The 16,179-nt window shown below is 47.7% G+C and overlaps 1 protein-coding gene across 1 annotated transcript in view; it reads right to left on the reverse strand.

Moving 5' to 3' along the window:
* Window positions 1-16,179, reverse strand: part of fbrsl1 (fibrosin-like 1) — a 233,947-nt gene that overhangs the window by 177,097 nt on the left and 40,671 nt on the right. The window contains exon 2 of the mRNA XM_048242723.1: window positions 568-780. Coding sequence (XP_048098680.1) covers window positions 568-780 — 213 coding nt within the window. The remainder of the gene's footprint in view (window positions 1-567; window positions 781-16,179) is intronic.

Raw genomic sequence — 16,179 nt, forward strand, 5'->3', positions numbered from 1 at the left:
ATTCCGCCCGACAAGCATCGAGCAGTCAATCCCATTATCTATGCTCACAACATGGCGACAGAGGCTTTTAAAAAAGCGTCTAAGGAAGTCAGACCTGACAATAGCCTGACCACAGATGTTCTGCTTCCTCTGCTGCATAAGCCAGATGTCGCAATGTACTGTAAAGAGAGCCACACGTTCAAATTGCAGGGACATCCTTCGAAGGAGCCAGGGTCTGCAAGAACATCTGGAGTGCATTTTGTCTGATCTTTTTGTAGAGACACGTCTCCCATTGCCAGACAGAGATCGATGAGCCTATCTTTACTTCAGCAGAAGTTTTTGTTTGAAGTTTCAACACAAGATTACTGACTGTTAGTAAACAGTGTCGGCTACACCAGACATGGAGGTCATGACCTTTTTCACCCTGCGCGCTGGCGCCCACGTACGAAACAACAAACACAAGGACACCCAGCGGGAGAAGAAATAAAGAAAGAACCAAAAAAGAAAGACAGAAAGAAAAGAATGAAAGAAAGAAAGAAAGAAAGAAAGAAAGAAAGAAAGAAAGAAAGAAAGAAAGAGAGCACTTACCCGTTTGTTCTTCTTGGAGTACGTCTTCTTCAGAAGCCTCTCCTTCACCCGCTCCCGGTCGCGCTCGAGGCTGGCGGCGCACTCGTCGAACCCATTCTCCGCGGGGTCAACTCCGTCCGCGACGCCGTTCGCTTGCTCCTCTCGCTGCCTCTTCACCATCGGCTTCTCCCATCGCTCTTTCCTATCGGGCATCTTCATGGAGCCATTCTTCTTCTGCAATTAAGAGAGGGAAAGAGAGAGCAGGAGAGGAGAAAGAGAGAGAAGAAAAGAACAGGAAGAAAGAAAGAGAGAGAGAGAGAGAGAGAGAAGAAAAGAACAGGAAGAAAGAGAAGAAAAGAACAGGAAGAGAGAGAGAGAGAGAGAGAGAGAAGATAGCCATTAGTGCACTGTATGTGTGCATGGATTAAATGGCGGTGGGGGTTAATAACATTCAGTCAAGTGCAAACCTCTGCTGAGCGAGGTTATTCGGAGCAGATCACTACAACAAGGTCAATTACTCTCGAGCCATCTTTAATCCTGTCAACGGCCACTGAAATAACTGCCTGCGGCTCAAGTGCTCGTGGAGGGGGAAAAAAAAGGCAAGAGTTCCTCCACTTAAAGCCGATGACTAACCTCCTACAGCAGTGGCCTTTACAAACAGCTGGCACCATTTGCACATTTATGCTTGAGACAAATCTGTACTCAGGCCTATGCAAGGTGGCAGATCGACGTCTTGCTGTTGGTATGTACAGTAGCTTCCACACTGTACAATAACATGAGGGCAACAAACTGGGGGAAAATACGTTAATAAGGTGCTATCACAGTTCCAAACACTGAGGGATAAAATGCTTCATCTTGGAGGACATGCTTGGACAATAATATCTTTAGAAAGTATTATTCTTAGCCTGCACAAACTTTGTAGGAGCTAAGAAAAACATGGGTTACACTTTACTTGACAGTATCGACATAAGAGTGACATGATTTAGGATTAGGGTTTGGATTAGGTTTAAGGTTAGGGTTGGGGTTAGAGTTAGGGTTAGGGTTAGGGTTCATGTGTCATGACAGTGTCATGTCACTTTTATGTCGATACTGTCAAGTAAAGTGTTACCAAAGCATGTTCTCACTATGACTGAACCAAAACAAAGTGTGGAAACCAAAGTGAAAAACAAGTGATATAGAGGGTCTTGTAAACTCATTGTTCCCATGTGGCATCTGTCAGTATTTTGTCTGTAAGTGTAAATCCTTTTTAATTCTAATATCTAATATTTTAGGTCTTCACAACAAATGTCCAAGAGGCCTAGGACATCAAGGGCTGAAACATTTAAGACAAAGGATTTGTACAGAAATAATTTACCGGCTTTGGTTTAGTGACTCATTCATGTTACAGACACGGTTTGAATAAAATCCAGCAACCTCATCTGATTTGACACAGAGTGACCCAGAGAGGAGACTGCAGGGCATAAATTGTTAGTTCAAATTTCAACATCTGTTCTCCGATTGTGAGACTAATTTACACCAGTCAGTTTCAGTCACCCCATGCAAGAGAGAGGCACCATTTGAATAATCAAATAATTGGCTCGGGGGGGTGGGGGGACCAGATGGCTATCACATTAGCGTTAACAAAACAACTCCAATATGCTTTAAAAGGTGCATGACTTGGGGAATTTCCTCCAGGCCTTGCCGCTAAATTAAACACGGGTAAACAATGTACCAGTAGCAGAAAAGACAGAGAAAAGTGGGAGAACCTCGACTCAACACGAGAGGTGGAAGTGTGTGTGTGTGTGGGGGTCTCCTTCTGAGCCCCTTTAGTGAGACCTGAAAATTGGTCGTTAGGATGACAAAGAAGTGCTCGCTGCTGGCTGGGCTGACGTGACTTTGAATGAGGGCTTTAACAACATCACATTGACACCTACTGGTGGCGGGGAGCAGAGCTCTTCAGTCGCACAGACAGCGCATTAATCTCTCCCGCGGGCCAGCCAGCCGCCCTGCTTCTCATGCAATTCATTACGGCGACGTGGGGGGTGCTGGGGGTGGAGTTGGGTAGACGTCGTTTGAAGTGCTTTAGTGCCAGATAAAGTGTGACAAAATGAAAAACAAAAGGACATGAAACGTGTCGCCAGGTGTCTTCCTCTTCAGATCCTGCACTCGGCGGCAAGCAACATGGCAGCTATCAATATTCATGCTATCTGTTCAAAGACCTCACATTTGCATACCACACACACACACACACACACACACACACACACACACACACACACACACACACACACACACATACACGCACCCACACGCACACACACACACACACACACACATCGCATCCTTTGAGGGATATTAGCAGAAGCATGGTAGGTAAAGCATACTGTGTATTTCCCATTTGCTCTCACCCTATTAGCAGAAACACCTTTTTAGCCCCATCCTAAACGCAGCCATATAACACTGGCCCTCCTAGCACTGGGCACTTAAAAGAATCCTTGACACCATCTGGAAAGATTTGGTTTGGTAACACAGGAAAATCAGGGCCATGTGGAGGGAATTATGGGAGGGGAGCGGGAGCAGGCCACAGGACTATGGAGAGCAAACAGTAAAACCGCAGCCTTTTCACCAGGCAGAATGTCCGGTCACATGCAAGAGAAAAAAGAGAAAAGGGTAGAAGAGGAAGAGGAGGAGGAGGTGGAGGAGGAGAAGATATAAACAGAGCAGTCACCGTGAGATAGAGGCTCTGCAGGACTGGAGGACCCCAGCCACAGAGGCCACTTCACACGCACGGGTGGCAACAGTGGCCTCTATCTCACAACCGGTCTGGCCTGTGCGTGTTGCTATGGTAACGGAAGCGGGGAGGGCTGAGTGGGAGGGGAGGAGGGGGGGAGGGGGGGGGGGGGTGGGAGCGTGCTTTGTTATGGTTCCAGATTGTACCGGAGGGGGTGGAGGAGAGGAGGAAGAGATCTTTTTTTTTAAGCGGGAGAGAGGGGGGAGAGGGAGCGAGGGAGAGACATCTGTAACCGCGCAGTCATCCCCGGTTTAACCGCCCGCATCTGGTCAAGAGGCATGTCCTGAAATCTGGAGGCAGAGCGGAGAGCGGAGCCCCCGCGGGAGCCTGGAGCCATTCGGCGGCGACGGCTGCCGCTGCTCCAAGCATCCCACGGCCATTTCCAGAGCGCACTCCTTTTCACGGAACATGCATAAACCACGAAGGGAACAGAGAGATCTTTAAAGAGTTGGCACTCAAACAGAGCCCTCGGTGCACGCAAGAGACAGAGAAAGAGAGAGAGGGAGAGAGAGAGGAGAGAGAGAGGGGAAAGGAGGGAAAGGGAGGATAGACCGTGTGTGGGGGATAAGAGAAGAGAGAGAGAGAGAGAGAGAGAGAGTTTCTCTTGCCCTGTGGAAGGGGTCAGTATGTTTCTAAAGGCCCGCTTCTTTCCATCCAGAGTAATTATTTAAGAGGCTCAAAGAGCTCGGCAGGGGATCACTTCCCCTACATTAGCAAGCGGATACTGGAAGGTTAGAAGGCCATCTTTAAACAATGAGATGGGAGGTGTGCAGGATCTGCATGGGCCTTGTTGCTCCTGACTCCATTTTCCTGCAGGCAATCATGTCAGGCACCTAATATTTACATGCTTTGTGGATATGTACATTTGGGCCTTGGGCCATACTATAATGTAGTATATGTGGGTGGTCTACATGCTATTTTATTCATACAATATTGTCTATATTGTATTTTATATTGTGTATATATTTATATTTTGTCTGTACTGGAATATCAATGGAGACAAATTTCTTTTAGTGCGTCAACCTACTTGGCAATAAAGCACAATTCTGATTCTGAATTAAAAAGTAAACCTAAAAAACATGATCAGATTATTTCTTAGTAAGCACTACAGGCTTTTCCTTCAGCCATATATAAGAGGACGTGTTGTGGAATGCCTGTTTTTTCAGCAGGTATTTGATTTGCCATCTACAACTTCAACAAGTATTGGTCAGGTCTAACATTTCTCTCTCCATTTCCCATCCAAACAGTCCCTAGGAACTAAAAGAACTTATCATCAATACTTATCAGCTGTATTGGCTACGTAGCTTACTTGCTAATGAGTGCATTAATGGCCACTGAGAAAGCTATTTTAGTGACTGTTGAAGACTCTTCCAACCAGGCATCTTGGGTACATTAGCAACAAGACAATTATGAACCTGCATCAAACCTGATCTTGTTATCCATCATTATAGCTATAATTACAATACCTTATCACTGGTTAAAACAGATGAACAGAGAGTCTCTATCTCAATCACTGGCTCGTCATCACTCTCACTGCTCTTGGCAGCGGTGTTTGGGGGGGTGGGGGGGGGGGATGATTCCCTGCCGCTGTGCTCTCCTAAAATGGTATTTTTCCCCTAACTACAGAGGACATGCAGCAGCATCTTCATCATCCTCCAAGCGTGATGCCAGCAGCCAGCCACCCACCAACCCCAGTACACACTCCCACTCTTAACCCCCCCCTCCACCCTCACCTCCCCTTAGCTGCCAACCACTGTGAGAATGGCCCAGCAGCAGCACTCGTTTGATCTGACTTCAGCTCTCTGCCAGGCTGAAGGAGGCGGCCGCATACTCTCTCTCTCCCTCTCTCATTCCCTCTCTACCTCCCCTCTCTCTCTCTCTCTCTCTCTCTCTACCCCCCTCCCCTTCTCTCTCTCCCTCCCTCTCTCTCTCTCTCTCTCCCGTGCTGGCAGCCCACTTGATTAAACATTTCATCTGCCGCTGTTCCTGTTTGACAGGCAGCCGTCAGCCAAACCTCTTTATGGTGTAAATTATCCTCCGTGGCGGCGGCGGGGCTGGAACGGAGGAGAGGAAGGGGAGGAGGAGGAGGAGGAGGAGGAGGAGGAAGGGAAGGGGGGGGTGGAGATTTGTTACGCCATTTGAAAAATATTTAGCTATCCTCACGAGCGCTCAAAGTGTGGATTTATGCATGAGCGGCAAACTGTTCCTGGGCAAATTTGCGACAGGATAAATCACTGTTAAGTGTCGCGCTTTTAAGTTGCATTGATTTAGTGGGGCATTCGTTGCGGCTCAAAATATGTGACGGCTTCTGGCAGTAGCTCAAATGAATGGTGCTGTGACTACATACAGTATACACCTTTAATTAAACCACAGCAAACAGTCACTTCCTCTAACAAGTCCTTATATTGAGATGCTAGCATATGGGCCTGCCATCTATCAAACTCAATTCTCTCACAGCAGTTAACAAGACCATGCTTCGTAACAAAACTAGTTAGATGCAATATGAAAAGAAATGTGTTTATGTCTTGAAATACTTTACAGTGATATTACATTGCTTCATTATGTTCCACTAAGCATCATAGCCAGCTTGCACGTCTGTAATCTTATCCCCGAGATGTGGGATGAAAGTAAAAATCTACGCTCAGCCTCTTCCTTGTTTAAAAACATCCGGCAACCCTGGCAGCCTGCGTCAGCCTCATTAAGTGCCGGCCCACGTAAACGCTCCACAGGAGTCGGCCGGAGCTCTCCGCTACTGCCGCCTTCAAAAGACATCCGGCGGGGGACTCACACTTTTGTTTTCCTTTCACCTCCGCAGCACGCACCTGCCTTTTGCCTCTAAGCGCAGGGCATGATCTGTTACCCAACTCTTCCTGGCTTTCTTTTTCTCCCTTTTTTTCCTGTCTCCCTCCTCTCCTCTCCTCTCCTCTCGTCTCCTCTCGTCTCTGACTGTCTTTTATAATGGGAACGAGCATGACACCATCTGGCTAAGGGCTCACTCCGGGGAGAGGCTCGGGGAGCTTGGTGACAATGGGTGGCGCAGAAAAACAATAAGCCACACTCTAAATCTCTTTAACGGCTATGGCCGGAGCCCAAAGAGAGAGAGAGAGAGAAAGACAGACAGAGAGAGAGCGAAAGAGAATGGAGAGAGGGAGAGAGAGTGGAGAGAGGGAGAGAGAGCAGACCATGGCTTTCCACAAGCCCTCCTTACATCTCTGCTGTGATCTAACAGAGAGGGTGTGTGTGTGTGGGGGGTGAAAAGAGAACTAAAAAAAGAGTGGGTGAAGGAAATAGATTTGAAAAGAAAAGGCATGGAAGAGAAAGCATAAAGACCAAAGATGTATAAAAGGCATGGAAAGACCAAAGATGTATAAAAGGCATGGAAGAGAAAGCATAAAGACCAAAGATGTATAAAAGGCATGGAAGAGAAAGCATAAAGACCAAAGATGTATAAAAGGCATGGAAGAGAAAGCATAAAGACCAAAGATGTATAAAAAGCAACAGAAAGTAGACATACAGTAAAGCAGAGCTCAACACGACCACCACAAATATATACATAAGTGAGAGAATGAGCAAGAATTAAGTGAAATAAGAGGATACTTCCCATTCCAAGAAAAGTGTGTACCATGAGTGTTTTATGCCAACAATGGACTAAAACAGGTGTTCCATTACACTAAGATCAAATGCATTTGGTTTGTTGAAGTGTCTGTTAGTGAACTGGAGTGTGAATCTGTACCTGGGACTTATGTTCTATGGTGATGCGCCATGTCTTGTGAATATGAGGAGTGTGGCTTTGTAACAAATTCTTGTGCTAAATTTCAGCATTTATTGAGATATGTCATGTCACGTCACATGACCAATGTCCCACAGCCATGAGCAACAATATGGCTTGCATTGTAAAACTTTACATTTATTTACAAAGTTTTGAAAAAGTATGCACATACAGTATGGTAGGCAAGAACATGTTTGAAAACAGTCCTAAATAAATAATGAGCACAACCATTTATAGCAGGATAGGGAATAAATAATCGTGGATCAAGCAGAAAGTGTGAACTGTAAGAGCTTTGAGGCAACCCCAGCGCACACCCAGGGACACAAACCTTCAATAGCGGGGGTGTCAACCATACCAAGTTTCATGTTGATTGGTGATGTCCTAGTATATGATATCGTCCAACAAAACAAAAAGCAGTGGTCATCATAAAGTAGTATTAAGTCTGGAGGTAGAATATAATGCTAGAAAACAGTGTGTGCACCATACACTCTCTCCACAACATACACTAATTCCCCTCTGGGCTAGACGTACTGTAGGACTAGCAAGACGTACTGTAGGACTACCAATCTGATCAGATGCTAAAACGACATGAAGGTGGCCTGGGAGGTCTCTCCCCCAACAACACCATGCTACCCCAGGCCTGTTCATATTACTGCATCCCCAACCATGCCAAGTCCCTCTGTGAGGAGTTTATTTCATCAGTGGGCCCAGGAGGGACCCAGTGTGGTACTGTAAGCCTTGAGGGTTACACACTCTCTCTCTCTTTCTCTCGCGCACACACACACATGCATTGCACATACTGTGTGTGCTTCTTTTTCTATCCTCTTTTTACCCCACCCTCCTCCTTCTCCCTGACAGAGACCAATATGGCCTGTGATCTTGCCGCCCCCGGTCACAGGAAGCTGCCTGAGCTCACCCTGGTGGGTGTTATCCCACACACACACACACACACAGACACATATGGGAATGCCCACACACACACACACACACACACACACACACACACACACACAAAACACACACACCCACGGGCACACACACACACACACACACACACACACACACACACACACACACACACACACACACACACACACACACACACACACACACACACACACAGACACACAGACACACACACACAATGTGGTGTCAGCAACAGATGCACAATGTGGCTCCTTCCCCAGACGATGAGTGTTAACTCCTCTTCCCTGGTTGCAACCTCATCCACACCTCCTCCTGCTCCTCCTCCTCCTCCAGCTTGGCCTGTTTCAGTGAGACTGTGATCCCCAAAATATCTTACCATCCAAAAACAAAACGATGACTCATTCAAACGTTGATGTCAAGCTATTTTGAAAACACTTGCTTACTTGCTTAGGATTAGATGTAATCCTAAAAGTGTACACTACATAAAGTCTTGGATTAAGCGGCTTGTTTTTATGGGCTACGAGGCCAAAATTATGCTCATCTGCTTGAATCCTTTACTTGAATGAATATACTTAAAGACATTTTAGGCAGGCAGACAGGCAGATTATTTTAGAAATATAACACAACCAGATCCAACACTGCCCAACCCTAAAGAATAACTGCACCAAAAGTGCAGTGATGAGAACCAGACACACGCTTGGACGCCACATCCAGCTGTGAAGAGGATGAGTGTGAAGGAGAGGAGGAGAGGTGACATAAAAATAAACCGAGCAGCGGTCCCGCTGAGGAGATGAGGAGGCGATAGGGGAGGGTGGCGGTCGATACTTTGGGCCATTGTGTGTCTGTAACACCCAATACCTTTTCCTCGCCCCACCACCACCACCTGCCAAAACTCCCTCCCGCTCTCTACCTAAACGAGCTGCTCTTTTCCTCCGCAGTCCTGTTTGCGTTGTAGCAATAGCCGCAAGCGCTGGGACGATGTACAACACGGTAGGCCCTCAGTGGCTGCACGCCCGGCATTATGGCATACACAGGTGACTTCTTACATGGCCAGGGAAACAACCATGTGCTCTTCCTTCAAGAGAACAGTCTCTCCGGGTTACAGGCTGATCCCTCTGCATGGCGTGACAAATAAGATTGCTGGTGTTGAACGTGAACTGCGAGTCGGCCTAGCAAGGGCCTCTCGATCGCGCCCACACAACGAACCAGTGGAATAGACATGGCTGCACTGACGGCCTCCAAGTCAAAGTGATTACAGAATGGGAAATGAGTGCAGCCAAGAGGAGAACAGAGTAAATGTTACTAGTGGAAATGTCGTCCTTGTGATAAAAAAAACAACATCCTCTTTAAAAAAAAATAAAATAGGACAAAGTAGTTTTGTAAAGCGCTGTGTAATCAATTCATTCGCTGACAAGCTCTCTGAGCGTCTGCCAAACGAGCGGTTCACTGTCAGAGAGGATACAGTGTCTCCAAGGCAAGTCCCCCGACGACAGAGATACTTTAAGGAATCTGGCCTCTTGAGGAAATATGCCACTACAAGCATGCCTCGGTTCAGAGGAAAATAATCTCTCGGGAGATAAGACTTGTGACGCGCACACACAAAACACACACACACACACACACACACACATAGACACAATGACACACACAAAAACACAAACACCCCTCCCCAATTCAAACACGCAGTAGCTTTGTTGTGTAATTCATATGGGAACAAACCTCAGCAGAGAAAATCTGCTCCATCTCCACTCTATCTAGAACAAACAGGCTTTATCTCCGTACACCTCTCACTGCTAACCCCATGCGTGGCACCTTCACACGCTCTCTAACAAACAGCACTGTTTAATAGGCATAGGTTAGACATAGGATAATGTGCCACCATTTAAAAGGTGGAGTCTGTCTCTGTAAACCAATACACAATTTTGTCAAATTCAGCAGATGTCTTCTCATTGTCCTCTAGATGAATGTTCAATGGAACATCTAAAAAAACCTCTGGCATTCATATGCAGTCCTGGGCTTGTAAAAGGGAAAGGAACATCGTGGCTAGGACCTAAAGGCATAAACAATCCCAACCAATCAACACATTGGGATTCAGGAGCATAAACAAGACTTAAAGAATCTGATTGGCTGTTGAGTTCAAACATCAACAATCTTTAGCCAGAGCGAGGTGGTGTGATTCTGAGTGGGTGGCTGCATTAATTGGACCTCCAGCATGAGAGGGCTATAGATGGTGTACTGAAACCCACCTGGCCAGACTGATGTGATGGGATTCTGAGTGTGCGGCTGCGTAGGAACACTTTCAGCAGGCATTGACACGCATAAGAGAGAGTGCTGTCTCATGGAGAGACTTATGGATGCATTGTGCCAGACCTGGGCAATGACAGAAAGGTGTTTAGCTCTCTCCAGAAATTGTCATTTAGTGTCTCCGCTTCCGCTACATGAAAAGGTGCGAAGAGGGAAGAGTGGAGACAGAATACAAAACAAGCATGCCTGTGCCCCCCCCCCCCCCTCCGTCTCTGTGTCACTAGGGAAGAGACAGATAGAGAGAGAGAGAGAGAGAGAGAGAGAGAGACAGAAGAAACTGAGAGAGGATGATAGAGGGAAAGAGGAAGAGAGAGAGAGAGAGAGGACAATACAGGGAGAGAGGAATAGAGAGAGAGAGAGAGAGGATGATAGAGGGAAAGAGGAAGAGAGAGAGAGAGAGGAGAGAGAGAGGACAATACAGGGAGAGAGAAATAGAGAGGAATAGAGAGAGAGAGAGAGAGAGAGAGAGAGAGAGAGAGAGAGGCACCAGGGGGCTGTCAGGAGCATGGCAGTCCTGTCTGTGAAATGGGGCTCAGCTTGACTGTCAGACAACCTAGGTGACACAGATAACGAGACAAGCCCTGTTCCATCTCCCGCTCAGTGTGTGCCACTTCTTCGTCTGTCTCACAGTAAATACACATAAACAATACACAAATACAAACACAAACACACACACACACACACACACACACACACACACACACACACACACACACACACACACATCCAGATGAAGCGGGAATGAACGTAACAAAAAAGAGTCTGCGGTGGCTACGGTAACTAGGGAGAACAGCACACGTTCCAAGTTGTGTGACATTCCGTGCCTCTCTCCCGCACTCATCACCGCCACCTTCACCTTTCCACCCGACAGCGGAGGTCAAACCGTTGAGTAATCATAGGAGAGTCTCATCGAGCGGAGGTCAAACCGTTGAGTAATCATAGGAGAGTCTCATCGAGCGGAGGTCAAACCGCTGAGTAATCATAGGAGAGTCTCATCAACTGGAGCACCGTGTTCACACAATTACCCTGGCCACCCCTCTGCCCAAGACCCAGGTGCTTTCCCCTGAGCCCCGACCGACCGGGTTTGAGTCGAGGGCCAGCGCTGGAAGCACTCTGGACTGTTTTTCCATGCAATCATGCGCAACTGAGTGCTCTTTAATCCCCCTCTTTAACAGGTAGAGACAGAAAGAGAGAGAGCGATAAAGAGAGAGAAAGAGAGAGAGAACGGTGGAGAGAAGAGGAGAGCTATCCATTATGGCTGACAAAAGGCCCTGGCATGGAGCCACTTCACTGCCTCTGGGACTTCTACAGGCTGTACGAGCAGGCCGGGGAGCACTGGGTCAATGGTCTCTTTAGCATAGGAGCCGAGTGCTGCTGGGGTAGGAAACGGCCCAACCACACACGGGGCTCTGGGGTACAACTACAGAGCGTCACGGGGGACACGGTTCTGGCGATCCGGAGAGGAAGGATGGAGAGAGCATTAGGAAGATAAATCACTCCGCGGGCGGTGGCGTGGCGGAAGGACTCCAGAGCACTTGCTCAAAAGTAGCGCACAAACACTCTTGAAACCTGAGTGTTGGAGTACGAGAAAAGATAGAGCAGAATAGAATCCATTATCCAAACAACCCCAGCTTTGCTTCCTGAACGTGGAAAAGAAAATCCATTAAATACTGTATCAGGGGCAGGTTTCCAAACACACACACACACACACACACACACACACACACACACACACACACACACACACACCCGGCAGGCAAGCAGCTGACAGATGTTGACAAAGAGCATACTCGGTGTGTGACGGTGACTGACAAGGCTAGAGAAAGCAGGAGAGATGCATGCCCAAGGTGTTGAGATCTCCCAGGCGGAGCACGCCGCTCTGTCAGGCCTGTTTGTTTTCACATGAACAGGAGTCAGGTAAGAAATTAATCCTTAACAGGCTCCGGCAGGGAGCCACAGTTTGATGGACACAACCTTCAGCCTGTCACACAGACAACAACGACAACAAAAAACAACAACAACAACAACAACAACACAGTGGTTGAAGGGAGAAAAACAAATGACAACAACACAGCAACAACAACAAAAAATACTCCCTTGTCCAGAGCTTCTCTGCTCTCCTGTCTTCACCTGTCAAACCTGCTCACAGCAATACATTTTGACCATGTTGGACTTTTTTTATTATTTTGTTTTGTTGAGAGGCTGTCAGGTGGACCCATCACAAATAACCGTCCATCTGCACCCTGGTACTCTCGTCTGTTCTCTGGCTCGTTTGCTCTTTCTCTCTCTCTCTCTCTCTCTCTCTCTCTCTCTCTCTCTCTTTCTCTCTCACTCTCGAGCGTTCTCACGCGAGTGTCTAGACAGGCCTGGGTGCGCCACTTCTAATGAGGAGTGATCCATTCGCTTCCAGCAGAGGAAGGGCATGTTTATACAGCTCCTGCTCTGAGTCAGCTACCAGAGAAAACAGATTACACAGCCCTCCCCTCACCTCCCCCCCCGACACACACACACACACACTCACACACTCTGCTCGCGCCCCTAACGGCCAAAGCATCAACAGAGAGAGAGACAGAAGCTGCTTTCAGACATGTCCTCCGCAGTATATGCGGAGCTTAGTCAAACGGAGGTCCGACCCTTCGGGTGATTCAGATGTGATGCTAACATGCTGACATTATGCAGTCACGACACCGACGCACATTAACAGAATCTCTAAACAGGTTAAACGTGGTTGAACACGCACTTGAACAGAATCTCTGCATGCTCTTCTTTGCTTTGTTCAGACACGAGATCATTTACATAATGTCCGTCCGAAATACTTGGAGGGAAGTAGTGTAACAGCCGGTTAAGTTCGCAATTCCAAATGGCCGGTTATATTGTTCAAATATACGACCCAACCGCTTGACATCCACAGAACAAAGGGACTTACACAGGTCTGAAAGCAGTTAGAGAGACAGAGAGACAGAGAGAGAGAGAAGTCACACAGCACAGGTTTGTGGTGAGCAGCTGATGCATAGGAAGCATGTGAAAAACAAAGAGCACTCCCCCTGACTTCCTTTTCCGGAGGGAGGGAGAGGAGGAGGAATCCAAATCAAAGACCCACTTTCCTCCCCAATGCCAAACACAGTGACATATGACTTTGCATATACTTGCATGTACAAAAAGCATACAGTACAACTCATACCATGTACATACACCCAGGCATCTGTGTGATACATATGCAAACAAAATACTGCAGCGTACCTTGTGTACTGACAATAAAGTGCGAGTACAAGTTGAGGGCATTTTAGGACAGTGTTAAGGGACTATACATAATTAATGCTCACAACAGCACATGAATAATGAGAGCTGGCCTCCTGGTGAGTGCTTCAGCTTATAGAACCTTCTATTTTGTTGTGACTCATCTTGTCGCTTGGCTACAAAAACAAAGGGATTCTGGGAAAATGTAATGTGTTTACATAACACGTTTGCGCAAATGTCAAAACACTACAATCAGACGTTTAAGATGAAATTAGGGATTCAGAAATTATATTAAGCCACCTGTTCTCCCGTAGGAGAGTCACACCACTACTGAACTGCGCTCTCGGAAATCTCCCACTGACGATGCGGCCTGTCATAATGGCGCCTGTCAGAAATGAAACATCTGTGTTTGTGTAGTTCTGCAGCGCTGGCAGCATTAGCATGGGCACTGACCATCTCTTCAGGTTGCGTGGCGCACACGCTAACGCAGATAGTGGGATGGCGAGCCGCAGCCCGGAGCCTGGTTGAAGTGAGCAGCATTCCCTCGCGGCCTCATTTCCACTCGAGGCGCCATGTGCCAGCCAGCGTGCCAGTGCACCGCCACCCTCCACGGGGGAAACAGCCGTGGCGACAAAAGAGCCCACAGACAGCAGCGTGGCGTCAGGGAGACTTTCTCACCCATGAGATGAAGAATGTGAAGAACGCTAGCGCAGCAGAAAGATAAGAGAAAGAGAGAGAGAGAAATGCTATTAATTGGACACACAACGCAGGAGCGCAAACCCAGGCCCCCCACTGGGTGTCATCGCAGGCCAGAGAGCATGATGGGAAGAGTGAGAGGAGCAGGAAGGAGCGCTGAAAGCTACACGGGGAGGGCGAGTCGTGGAGGGAGCGCTTCAGACAAAAACCCGAAGCTGCCTCGTGGAGCTTCATTATGGGCCCGCTGGGCTTAATGCCTCCCCCACAGCGTGTAGCCTCGGACGGGAGGCCTGCCGGCTCAGGACTGGAGATAATGAGCATGGAGCTGGGACCCAGGGACAGCTCTCACGCCTGCGGCCCGAGCCGAGGAGGAATGACAGACCCGCGGAGAGGAGAGGAGGGGGCGCAACGTGAGGAGGACGGTAAGGATGTGGGGGGGGGGAGAAAACAGATGAAGAGTGGAGTAGAGAAAAATGCAGAAGGAGAGACAAGATACAAGAGAGAAGAGAAAAAACAGAGAGTGACAGAACAAGCAGAAGAGATGAAAATAAAGAGAAGAGGGCGAGGGAAGAGACAAAGAGAGAGAGAGAAGGAGATAAAATGGAGACAGAGGTGAAGGTGACGGACGAATTATGGCACACTCGGGCACGGGATGCACTGCGGACACAACGGGCCCAGAGACCAATCCACTTCCCTGATAACCAAAACCAGCTGTCACGCTGGCCCCAAAATGGAATCTCTCAAAATCCCTCTCTCCAGCCAGGGACAGGATATTAGTTCAACATGACCCACACATCAATAATAAAAGTAGGACCTTTTGAAGGGGGAAAAAAGTCTTCTTTTTTTTGTTTGAGGGAGGAAAGCGAACATAACTGAACGCAACTAGGGATTACTGTCTCTCGTTAAAGATGAAATCTTACTAAAGCTGTCACTGCTCTGATGAGGGAAGAGACAACTTCATTGTGCTGACAGAAGGAACTCTCAAGCTATATTCATTTATTAATACGCTCTCATCTGCTCGCACACGACTCACACATGGGATAAAGCAACAAGCAAATGTGTGATGACACGTTCATGTCAATAGGTCCATTCAACTGTTAACACAGCACGGCACGTTTGCTACTGAGGTGTTAAGGGTGTTAAAGCTGTAAATGTCGTCTGCCGAGCACATTTGGTAGAGTTCATTAAACACAAACATAAACATGTACACGCTACGCAAACATTCAAAACACACAAATACACACACACACACACACACATTTTCTGTTTACCGAACAAACAGAAAAGTCCGACATGGGCCCAGAAAAGCAAGAACTTGAGTCAGGGACCAGCATGTTGATCTAAATCCAACTCATCCAGAGCCGGAGACAGGGAGCGAACCCCAGGCCATCCGACCCGGCATGCTCCAAATGAAATGGCAGAGACCCAGCGAACACAATACTGTACCGGCCTCCTGCCACACTGTCTTTTTCAATCCACATGGGCGGCCAGAGGTTTGATTTCCCACGCACAAGCCGTCCACACACACACAAACACACACTCTCACAGGCACACACACGCACACACACACACGCACTGTATCTCACAATCAAATCAGAGCAGGGTGGCTACTCCAACTGCTAACTGCTGCCAGCAGTTCTGCTCTGTAGTTGGCAGCCAATTATGCATGCATTAAACAGACATCCATCAAACTGTTACTCCGTCACTGTCCCTTTTAATGTTTTCATGGTGGCTGGCACCAAATGAGGCCCCGTGTTGCCAGCGCAGAGCATGGCTGCCCGAAAACGCTACAGAACTGACTGGCAACTACTGGGTTTCACACAACAAAATTACACTGTAAACTCAGCAGACAAATATTTGCACTCAGATGTCTAAACGGAATGAAGTTTTCCAGCAAAATTGCCTGCGTGTGGAGCAAAACACACACGCA

Source organism: Alosa alosa, chromosome 5 (genome assembly GCF_017589495.1).
Source record: "Alosa alosa isolate M-15738 ecotype Scorff River chromosome 5, AALO_Geno_1.1, whole genome shotgun sequence".
In the NCBI taxonomy this organism is placed as follows: domain Eukaryota; kingdom Metazoa; phylum Chordata; class Actinopteri; order Clupeiformes; family Clupeidae; genus Alosa; species Alosa alosa.